This window comes from Eptatretus burgeri, chromosome 12 (genome assembly GCF_056783735.1).
Source record: "Eptatretus burgeri isolate ZD-2024b chromosome 12, Ebu_testis_v1, whole genome shotgun sequence".
Lineage (NCBI taxonomy): Eukaryota > Metazoa > Chordata > Myxini > Myxiniformes > Myxinidae > Eptatretus > Eptatretus burgeri.
In genome coordinates, this window is record NC_140972.1 from 55,731,724 (window position 1) to 55,744,223 (window position 12,500).

The following is a 12,500-nucleotide window of genomic DNA, read 5'->3' on the forward strand; positions in this document are numbered from 1 at the left end:
GTGACCTGAGACAATGGGGAAGCATGGTCCATTATTGCTTTAAATGTGTAAGCATACCCCCACGAGAAGATATATGTTGGTATGGCTTGGGGTTTGTTATTCGCCATGTGGGGAAGCACTCAAATTTCTCCTGAACACCTAATCCTAAATCCGCCGACCACAGATTACTTTGCAGTCCAACAGGCTGGAGTTCTTACACAGCCTTAGCCACTTGATTTGGACTACCAACTTAGCAGGTTTACGCTTCGATGTTTCTGAGATATCTTTCTATTAGCACGGCAACCTAACTGAAGGTCACGCCCTCGGCACCACACGGGGTGGATTGTTGGAACAGACCAATGGGGGTGTTGAAAGAACGATTCAAAGGAGCAGAGGGGAAAGGGAAGACATCATACCAGGGCAATACAAAAGAACCTCAACGCATGCTGCCCCAACATGATTAATGGTAAAACCGTCATTTTAGAAGTTGGTTTATAAACTTACCCTGTGCATTCACAAGCCCCAAATATGACCTGTTCATCATTATTCAGAAGTACCCAAACCAGACACTTTGTCTTACTCCAACTTTTTAGTTGTGCGGAGGCACACCCCAGCTTTCTCTCGGGTACTTTTCCAAGTGCATGTTTTCAGCTTCTTTAAGAATCTTTGTGAGCCATTTTAGGTAACGATCCTAACCATGCACACACCATAGCAGTTCACATGCCCAGAAGATGCTAGGGATTTCTTCACATGCACACCGAGCATTCTGTGGCAGATTACGTCATTTTGAAAGTTCCATATTCATGTAAAAGTATGTCGATGTTCTCAAATGTCCTTTACCCTACATGTGATTCATGTTTCACCTGCAAGAATAAAATACCAATTAGCAAACAATTGAACTTGATGAGAGAAATGTGCCATCCTGGACAATGATCCATTAATTTATTATCGATTAACAGCAGCTAGACAAATTTATAAAACACGTTTTGCTCATGGAGTTTCTTCTCCCCACCCCCCCCCCTGATTACCCACCTGGAAATATTTCCTTTTTCTCCCATTTACTTTCATAGCATTGCAACCGCTGCCTGCACTTGCCATGACTGACAGCTAATGATGATAATCTAGCCCAGCTGATGGGATGTTTGAAAACTGGATTTAGTGGTGTTTGGGATTAATAAACTGCCACATCATGTCCACCCGCTTGCCACGTCTGTGACACTGGCCATTCTCACTTCGGCTGAGCTAGTTAAATTGACTAACAGACGGTTAAACATGGGAAGCCTGGCTTGACTTGAAATTGGCTGTGTGCAGTCTCCTGCATGGTCTCCTCATGTGGTGTCTCATCAGGCTGCCTGACAGCTCGAACAGTGTTAATTGCATTTTCCTCTTGTTATCTCCATTTTTCATTGCTCCTCTTTCCCCTGCTTGTGCATTTCATCTTTCTTCCAGCACTCCATTTTTTCACTTTCCCCGAAATCATTTTGCCTGATGATCGACACTTTGCTCACCTGTGATAGGCAAGATGTTTTTTTGGGGTTTTTTTCTCTTTGACACAGTTCTTACGTAAAGAGGGAATAAACCTAAGGTTTCAGGTAATTGCGGAAAAGTTTCAAACAATGTGAAATGCTGTTGTTGTTGTTGTTTATTACTAGATGCACCTCCTGTCGCTTCACTGATGGGTTTCATCAAGAGACAGCATGTTGTACTTGACAAACATGTTGCATGTCTGTCTGTGAGTTTCAATGAGGATGTAAAATGAACTAAAGGATGCGAAAAAGAATATTTTATAATGTGTAATTGTTGTTGTGGCTGTGGTTGTTGTTGTTGTTTGTGTGATCCTTTTGTGTACTTTATATATTTTTTTTTGTATTACGTTACTACGAGAAGTATTACTATATATAATTTTGTGTGCTCCTCCCATATCTTTGTCACGGGTTCCTCCTGTGGTAGAATAGTAAATGTTACCGTTGAGACCGCGACATGAAATCTCTATATCCCGCTTCTTCTTTCTCAATACCAGAAACACAGACTTTTGAAAAACGCAATTTAATGTGGTTAAACGAACAATTTATTTTGTTCCAAGTAAATGGATTATTACCTTTCCAGTGGAACCATTGGTATGATTATACGACCTCAGTAAAACTTTAATTTTAAAACATTTTTGTATACATTGTCGAGGCTCGTATGAGAGCTAACACACAAAATGTTCAACAAGGAGAGTAGGAGACGAGTGAGGCAGGAGAGGGAAGGAATAGACACTGGGTAACGGAGACATGAGGAGATCTGTGGAAGGGAGAAGGATGGGGTGGAGTACACAAGGTAAACAAGATGGACACTACAGGGACTTTCAGGTCCTTACATGACATGGACTTTCAGAAAGGAAAGGAGGGAATTTGAAGGAGGTGGGTTTGGGGTGAATTAGGGGTGGGTAGAAAAGATCGTGGTTTTGAATGGGGGAAGATAAGAGGTGGTGGTGAACAGCTGTTTTGATGACCTGGAGGGAAGAGTGGGATTGAAAAGAGTGAGGGAGTTTGTTTCTAATGTGGGTAAAAAGAGGAATGAAAGATTGTTTGATGAACAGTGATTCTTGATTTTGGTAGTTTTACCAGAAGGGAATTGCTGGTGGACCTTGAGCGCCTTGTGGAAATATGGGTGGATATATCGCAGACAGAGTTGGTGGGGGCAGGAACAGAGAGGAGACAGTAGAAGACAGAGACCACCCACCTGCCTGCGATGAGAGACTGAGAGACCCAAAGACTCAGCCTCATCGTGGGAGATACCAATGATCCGAAATGCCTTGGTTTCCACAGCGTGTAGCCGAGAAAGGTGAGAGGTGGGAGCACCAGCCCAGAGGGGAGAGCAGAACTCCAAAACCTGCGGACAATAGCTTTGTATGTGGTCAGGAGCTCAGATGTGCCAAGAAAGGACTTTGCATGATGGAGTATGCTTCGGACCAAACGGAGATGGCTCGCTTTGGAGGCCAGTTTGGAAATGTGGCTTTCTGAGGAAAGATCATGGCAGATAGTGAGACCCATAAGCTTGAATGAAAGGACTTCTTTCAGAGGATTGTTGAGAAAGTAGATGGGGGGGGTTCCAGAAGGATCTTTCGGAGAGACAGTGAGAAATTTGTCAGGATTGAAAGACATGTTCCACATGTTGGATGAGCTTGTGAATTTATCCAGATCTGCAGTGAGCGAAGAAGCTGCTGCATGCCGATTTGAGGGATGACAGATGGTACGGCAGAGGTTGGAGTCATCAGCAAAGAGATAAAGAAGATTTTCCAGAGAGTCGGAGAGATCATTGATGGAAACCAGAAAAAGAACAGGACCCAGAACGCTACCTTGAGGAACTCCAACCTGGACAGGAAGAGGGGATGAAAGAACTCCATTTAGGGCCACACGTTGGCTATGACAGGAGAGGAATTATGTGAGCCATGAGTGGAGATGGCCATGGATACCATAGGAAGAGAGTTTGGTGAGCAGGGTGGAGTGCCAGACCATTTGAAAAGCAAGCGATATGTCTAGGGACATGGCTCTGATTTCATGTCTGGCATTGCAGACGTCCATCCATTGTTGGGAGAGCAGAAGCAACATATCCAGGGTAGAGGGACCTGGTCTGAATCAAGGGAGATGGCTTTGATTTAATGATAAAGTGGACAGAGAAACTCGGATCATTTTATGTGCAGATTAGTACTCTGAGAAACATGATGCAATCAGTATCAGCATCATAGATATACTTTTTTACATCGTGTTGGTACTGGCGAAGCAGTTCCTCTGCATGGGTTAGGGTTGGGCTTATGCTGGGTGGTCTGGTGTTGCCTTCTCAGCGGTCAGTCAGGGCAGGAGTTTGTAATACGTTCAAGGGGCCAGTGATAGCTCACTTAATCTTCGCCAAGGACAGCAATCAAAATGGGATCTTTCTTTGCGGGATCTTCTTAAACCAGAATGGCATCTTTCTTCGCAGGAACTTCTTTGAACAAAATGGAATCTTCACGATTAAATTTCTTTTTTTTTTTAAAGTGGAATCTTCATCATCAAAATGGGATATTTAATGTCCACCAAATAATGATGGCAGATGGGATTCCCAGTGTAACATCCCTCTGAGGAACACACACACATTAATACCTCACCCTGCCTGTGAAACACTGGGATGATGGTGTATCGCTCTATCAGGATTCAAACCCAGACGAGACAGCTCAAATGCACTGTGCCCACCTCAAAGCTGTCTCTCCAGCCTGCAAACAGGATTCAGTGTTAAAGAATTCTCATTTTTATTTCTTAAACATAAATATATTAGTTTTGTCACTGCAACCATATTACTTCCATTCTTTTGGTGCTGTTGTTATGTCAATTTGCGTTGTGTAAGTAATGTGAAAATAAAAATATGTTTTTTGAAATGCATCCAATGCTTCTTTTGTGTAGATCCTAATGGGTCTAAGAAATGTTAAACCTGAAAGGCATGACATCTTTTCTTCTCATTTTGTTTATCTTTTTATAGCCGTAACCTAATCTCTTCCCTTTTTCTCCATACCCCTCTTCCCTTGTCTCTCCCTCTCTTTTCCCTTTACCTCACACCACATGCTACTTGCTCACCCTCCCCATGTAGGCCATTTTTCACCCTGACACTGGCGAGAAAGTCTTCATGCCGTTTCGAATGTCTGGTATGACCCCTTGCTGCGTGCCAAGAGCCGTCTTCCTATCACACTGAATATTTTATCTGTTAACAAGGGTTGCACCCCAGCACAACCTCCCACCTTTCCTGACATGCACTCACCACTAATTAAAGAAAGTAAAAGAGCTTGTTGCTTCAAAGAACAAGAAAGTACAGAAGTAGGTGAATCCGAATGTGTTTTAAAATGAAAACTAGAACGGCACTCTTTGACGTCGCGACGTCGGCCAATATGCCCCCGCCCACATTATTTCATCATTATAAATTATTGTGCCATGTTTAATTTAAATCTGATCAGCTGTTCTCAAGTATAACATTTTTATCTGGCATTACCTCTGACCTCTTGATGCCGAAATGTAGTAAGTTCATCTCAACGTCATTACACATACTTATATCAAGTTTGGTTGAAATCCAATCACTGGTTCACGCGGTAACGTTATTTTTACCTAATATGACTTCTGACCTTTGACCTTTGACCTTTGCCCTCTTGACTCTAAAATCGAATCAGTTCATCTTTGCGTTAATATACATATGTGTACCAAGTTTGACTTAGATCCGTTCAGGCATTTTTAAGTTGTCGCGGTAACGAAAACGTATCACAGACGGATGGACACATGGACGGACGGACGCATGGACAGCTGGACGGACAACCTGAAAAACGTCGCTCCCCGGCGACTTCGTCGGCGGAGGCTTGCAGCTGGACAACAACACTCGTCAAAATGAAAAGTGCTCGTTGAAAATTCCATTATGGCCCTAATAATGATGCAATTGTCAAAAGTAGTCATAGCAGATATTTGGCACTGTTGAACGAAACCTCCATGAACATTATGGTGAGTCGCATGAACGCTCCACCAGAAATGAAAAGTAACCGGAAAATTTTGACACAAAGCATAACAGCGACAGAGGAAGCTTTGCATCCTCGGGTTAAAAATAACAATCCAAACATGGGAATGACAGGAACGTGCCTTAAATATATAACAATCGTGTCTCACCTATGTGCTCTAATATTCGGCGCTGCAGATTACGTGAAGGCTTGCGGTGTTGTCCCCTGTGCTGCACCTATCTCGTCTTAACAAATAAATAGATGAGAGATCACGTGAAGAGCGCAGCTTGAGCCAGACCCGTTAAGAGACCTTGCCACCTCCTATGAGTTCACTGAAGTTATCTGCACAATGGGGTTATACAATTCAATGTCAAGCTTACTCCAAAACCAATCGTCACAACTGATCTGTCAGCACCAGATTTTAGTTATTTTGAAATCCATCTTGTAACGCAAATCCAACTTCTCTGCACTCGTGTCTCCAACTGTAGGTGTTCTCCGTTCTCTGAAAGCATTGACAAGTTTGCCTCATTAAGTTGTCTTCAAGCATGCCTGGGTACAAACTTCCTCTTTGTCTTTGCATCTCTGTTTCACTTGCCTTCAGGGGTTTATATCTTTTTTGCTTTAAAAAATATTTATTTCTTTATTTATTTATGCATTTTCTTTTGTCGTTAGCATTTGGAATTGTGATTACATGGAGAAAGTCTGACGTAGAAACTTTAATTTCAAGCCGTACATTGTTGTGTTCATTTTTACGATGTGTCTGTGAAACATAGACTGAGAGAAAATTAATCTGTACTTGTGCCATATCCATAGACAATATGGCATGGCATTTCACAGTTTGGAGGTCTTGTCGACTACTGTGGGTGCATTTTCAGAACAGTGAAAATCATTCACAAAGCCTCAGCCTTTCAATGAAAATTTAATAATGCAGTTTGTCTTTATCGATTTCGAACATGCATTTCATTGGTTTATTGATTTTTTTAAAATGTGGTTTTGTGCGGAGAGACACGTTAGATGGTAAGGAATGTCTCGTATTCATCAAAAATACATATTCCTGGGTTCCCAACAATCATGATTCCATGATGAAAGTCAGCAAGTTGCTCACCGGATGATTGGAAATTGAGCAAATTTTCAAATTAATGTTTCTTTGAGGGTGACGATGAAACATATTTCAAAAATTAACCTCAAATTGGTTGTCTGGTCTACATTTGACATCGTCGAGGGTGAATTGAGGTGATGAAAGCAAGGAGGGAAGAGAACATGTGGGATTTAATTGAGGGGATGAAAAAGAAATTCCACCATTTATGCATACGTAATATCTAGAAGCCCCCTTCAAATTTTGTCTGGTTATATTTAAGGTTAAATTTTGAAAGCATTAAGCAGATCTCTCATTATAATCATGGACAATAAACTATGTTTTGAGGGGTGCCTCCTGGAGTCCCACATCACCCCTCCCCCACTCCACCCATCCCTAGCAAAAATTGTGCGTCACGTGCTCACATTAGGGATGGAAAATTATTTTTTTAAGTAATCGTTGCCTTCAAGACCGTGCGGAGTGCAGCCGATTTGGTGCTGCTTGCCTGAGTTTGGCATAGACATGTTGCATGATCGCAAGCGATTTGATTTGATTTGTAGAAGGCTCGTTACCAGTGGGAAAGAGCGCAACGATACTTGCCAACTCTACTGAGGACATTAATGGTTCCAGGGAACCATTAGAAAGCAATACGACTTGGAAAGAAACTTGTGGTAATGGGACCTCAATTGGCAACCAAACATGCCATTCACTCCTCTGTTACTCCCTCCCCTCCTCCTCAGGACGCTGCCTTGAGGCTTGGAAATGCCTTTGCAGGTTTATGATTTGACATCGTGTTATTACGTTGAAAAGATGGCCGACACATTACCACGACAGATTTCACACAGTCACTAAAAGTCCAACTTATTGTTTCCACAGTGTTTCACACAGGTCATGGTGCAAGCTGAAGATATGATGTAGTTTATTTTTTAACCCAATTTGCTGACTTGCTGAGGATTTACTCGTTAATGTTGCATCGTGATAGATCAATTAATACATTTTGCATTAAGACTATTGTGTGTGTGTGTGTGTGTGTGTGTGTGTGTGTGTGTGTGTATATGATTGTGTATATGTATATGATTGTGTGTGTGTGTGTGTGTGTGTGTGTGTGTGTGTGTATATGATTGTGTATATGTATATGATTGTGTGTGTGTGTGTGTGTGTGTGTGTGTGTGTGTGTGTGTATATGTATATGTATGTATATGATTGTGTATATGTATATGTATATGATTGTGTATATGTATGTATATGATTGTGTATATGTATATGATTGTGTTTATGATTGTGTATATGTATTTGTATGTAGAAATATGTACATATATACTGTATGTATATGTATATGTAGATGTAGATGTAGATGAAAATGTATGCATATACATGTATACGTATACGCATGTTTGTATCTGTGTGTGTGTGTGTGTGTGTGTGTGTGTGTGTGTGTGTGTGTGTGTGTGTGTGTGTGTGTGTGTGTGTGTGTGTGTGTGTATATACATATATATATATATATATATATATATATATATATATATATATATATGTAGATGGATGTGTATATGTATTTGTGTATGTATATGTTTGCATATACATGTATATGTATGTATGTATCTATAAATATATGTATATGTATATACAATTATATGCATATATGTATGTATATGTATGCATATACATGTATATTATATGTGTGTATGTGTCTGCATATGGATGGATGTATATGTATGTATATACATCCACATGTATATGTATGAATATAAATGATATATGTATATGTATGTACAGTATATGTATATGTATATGTATGTTTGTATATGTATATGTGTATGTATATGCAAGTATATGTAGATGTATATGCGTCTATGTATGTATATGTATGTATCTGTATATGTATGTATGTATCTGTATCTGCATATGGATGTATGTTTATGTGTGTATGTATATGTATGTATGTATATGTATTTGTATATGTATGTATATAAATGATATATGTTTGTATGTATGTATGTATATGTGTATGTGTATGTGTATGTGTATGTGTATGTATATAAATGATATATGTTTGTATATGTGTATGTGTATGTGTATGTGTATGTGTATGCTTGGTGTTGGCTTAATAGGCCAGCGGTATAGGTCAGATTTTTTGCTACTTCATCAACCGGCTTGACACAAAGCTACAAGAGGTCTCATATGAAAGATGGGGATCTCAGTAACTCATTTTTCCCTGTTGTCCTCATTTTTTGGTGTGCGGCCCATGAAATATTCACACCTGAAGGATACCCCCATAAGAACATTTTGACCATTTCCAAAAATCAGTGAATTAGCCATAACTACAAAGCAATGCGCCCTATTTTTTACATGATTGGTATAGAAATGTGCAGAATGAACAGGGGGATACTGCTACTTACTTAATGGAATACTTCCAGATAAATACATGTACATTTGAGTGCTTTTAATAGAAAAAAGATTTAATTTCCGGACCGCTAACTTCGAAAATCATCAACTGCAGAAACAAACATCTGCCAATTGTTGGATTCGCTATAGATGCTAGATATCCCTTATTGTCGGGTTTTCCGTCTGTCTGTCTGTGTGTATGTGTGTCTGCAACGCGAGGCTCTACAGCACGAACCAGCGAACCGATTTTGATGAAACTTTGCCAACATGTGGAATATATAATGGGAATGTGCGCGTTTGAATTTGGTTGCCTAGCAACCACCCATTGCTGTGCAGCGGCCGAAAAACCGCGTACAGTATTTTCAATACTTGTCCTTCAGTTTTGAATGTAGAGAAACGCGACTTTGGAATTAAACACTTCGAGATATTTAGAAAATTTTACTTGAGCCGATTTTTGATTGAGGTTTTATTTTTCAAATGGTAGTCCTTCAAAAATCGGGTGTCTATTCATCGTCATTTTTTATGAGGAGCTTAGGGAAAGTGGACGTGGTTGATGAAACATGGGAGTGGTGTAGGAAAGTGGGCGTGGCTTATGGAAAGTGGGCGTGGCTTATGAAAAATATTGTGTGGCTCAGGAGGTGTGGTCAAACAAGAGCATTGAGAGAAGTTTATCGGGTTTTCCGTGTGTGTGTGTGTGTGTGTGTGTGTGTGTGTGTGTGTGTGTGTGTGTGTGTGTGTGTGTGTGTGTGTGTGTGTGTGTGTGTGTGTGTGTGTGTGTGTGTGTGTGTAACGCGAGGCTCCACAGCACGAAACAGTGAACCGATTTTGTTTAAACTTTGCCAACATGTGGAATATATACTGGGAATGTGTGGGTTTGAATTTCGTTGCCTAGCAACCACCCGTTGCTGTGCAGCCGCCGAAAAACCGCGTACAGTATTTTCAATACTTGTCCTTCAGTTTTGAATGTAGAGAAACGAGACTTCGGAATTAAACACTTTGAGATAGTTAGAAAATTTTACTTGAGCCCATTTTTGATTGAGGTTTTATTTTTCAAATGGTAGTCCTTCAAAAATCGGGTGTCTATTCACCGTCATTTTTTATGAGGAGCTTAGGAAAGTGGGCGGAGCTTAGGGAAAGTGGACGGGGTTGATGAAACGTGGGCGTGGCTTATGGAAAGTGGGCGTGGAATATGGAAAGTGGGCGTGGCTTATGAAAAATATTGTGCGGCTCAGGAGGTGTGGTCAAACAAGAGCATTGAGAGAAGTTTATCGGAATATCGCTGTACATGCTGTTCATCACGGTTCAGAGCTGCAGGTCGCATTTGTTCATGACCCATGTCGTCCTTGTGGATGGTCCCACTTCTGGATCGTATGGCAGATGCATATTCTCCCAAGCTTTGTCGTGTGATTGTCCACCGGAGTAATGCAGACTCCTTTCTCATTAGGCCAACAATGCCACCACTGCTTTTAGCATCCCCAACCCTAACCTTAACATATTGTTGTGGTTGACGGAATTCGCAAACCACCATTCAGGTCCCATAGGTGAGATATCTCTGTAAGTATATGTGTAGTTAGCCCCAAACCCGTTGTTTAGAGGGAATAAATGTCATTCATTCGGGCTGCGACCCTTTTAGATAGCCGTTTTTCTGTTCTATCTTTATTTTGAGCCAACCACGTCTCAACCGCCATCACACAACAACCACCAACCGCAACGCCGCTTCACAACAACAACAACAACAACAACAACAACGCCAACAGCCACGACCTTTACCGTCACATCTCGCTCTCGCAACCATCGCATCACCGCCGCTTGTGGGCACCGATCCTGGACTCGTACAGGGCGCGCACCGAGCAGCGGGTGCAAAAAGCGGCCTTTCCGAGAAATCGGATCAAGAATGATTCACGCCCACTTCTGTTCCGTCCTATCAGCGAGCGTGGGGCGATTTGGCCCCGCCTCCAGGCGCGTCGGAGGATAATCGATATATGCAGATTCGAGGATCAGGAATGATTCACGCCCACTTTTCCTCTGTCCAATGGGCGAGCGTGGCTCTGCCCCCGAGCCGATCCTGATCCAAAAATCTGCATATGGTTTCTCCTGTCGCACTATAAAGCGCCGAGCGCGGGGCGAATCGAGGAGAGAGTTGGAGAGTTGTGGCGGCGGCGAATTCAGTGAGAGAGTTGGAGAGTTGTGGCGGCGGCGAATTCAGTGAGAGAGTTGGAGAGTTGTGGCAGCGGCGAATTCAGTCAGAGAGTTGAAAAGAGTTGGAGAGTTGTGGCGGCGGCGAAATCAGTCGAGGGAGTGTCTGTCGGGGTCCGGAGAGTCTGGAGAAGCCAAGGAGCTTTGTGGAGGTATGCGCTCGTGTCAGAGTCGGGAGGTGCAGAGAGGGGAGGCCGGGAACGCGGTCAAGGTCGCAGTGGCGTCGCTCGTCGCGGGACCCAAGCCAACCAGATATCCTCTTTCCCCCGAGCATCAACAACCACCCCCTGTTTCCCCCCCGCGCTGAGATAGTGTGAGAAGGGGGCCCCGTTCCCACCCCATTCCAGGCAGTGCCAGCGAGGCCCGCGGAGTCGGGGCGCCGCCGCCATTTTGCGGCTCATCACCAGACGGGTAGGCTCGACGCGGTCTCGGCCCCAGGCCCATCTGCCCCCTGTAGTTGAGGGTGGCCCCTTTTTCTTTTGCTTTGGAGTATATGTGTTGTCGGCGCCGTCTGTGAAGTAAAACTGTGTAAGTGTTGCCGTGTGCTCGCGTAGTCGGTAGTAGATCTGCATTGTGTCTCTTTTGTTGCATTTGCTTTTTGTGCAGAATTGTCGTGTTACTTTTACATTTGCTTTTGGTGCATAATTTTATATGTGTGCTTTCCGTTTGCCGCGGAATAAATGTGCCTTATGTTGAACTGTTTCTCCCGTTTCGCTTCGTCTTTTCTTTTATTGAATCTCCATCTTACTCCACGTAAAGGGTTGGTCGTGGGCTAAATACGCCCGGTAATTAATCGGAACCGTCGAGGTTGACGATAACACCGCTCGGTTATCCCGATAGTACGCAACGGGTCGCTTAAAGTGGCCTGTGTCCGAAGTCGACCTGCGGCGAGGTGCGATCGCCCGGTCTACCCTCCGTGTGGGTACTTAGGTAGGTCGAATTTGGCGAACAACCCTATCCCACGCGGGGGGCCGATTGGCACGATCGTGGTGAGGCCGAAAGGCCCACCCGTGACTAGTTCCCGGCGTTAGTCCGAGAGGGTCATGACGGAATTGTCCGTCCGGTGGGCGACGTGCCGTGATTCGAGTTACGTGGCCGCTCGCACGCCGGCGGGCGCGAATCCGCAACAATATAATGATGTGGTTGTGATACTACATTATTCTCCTGTCCAATCGACACATTTCAATACCAAACGTGTAGGAAGAGGGCTCTTTGTCTTGTAGCTTATGGGAAATTATGTGATTTTCTGAAATGGTCCAAATATTCAAACAGGTGTGTCCTTCAAATGTGAATATTTCATGGACCGCACACCAAAATATGAGGACAACAGGGCTAAATGTGTTACTGAGATCACCATCTTTCATATGAGACCTG

At 42.9% G+C, this 12,500-nt stretch overlaps 1 protein-coding gene across 16 annotated transcripts in view; it reads left to right on the top strand.

The window, feature by feature from the left end:
• The window catches only part of LOC147015668 (sideroflexin-5-like), a 380,656-nt gene that overhangs the window by 88,073 nt on the left and 280,083 nt on the right, over positions 1-12,500 (top strand). For all 16 annotated transcript variants that reach the window (XR_015049781.1, XM_085848047.1, XM_085848062.1 and 13 more), the window contains one exon: positions 4,585-4,639. Coding sequence is in view for 15 of the 16 variants with exons in the window: in XM_085848047.1 (XP_085704173.1) it covers positions 4,585-4,639 (55 nt within the window). In the remaining variant the exon portion in view is untranslated. The remainder of the gene's footprint in view (positions 1-4,584; positions 4,640-12,500) is intronic.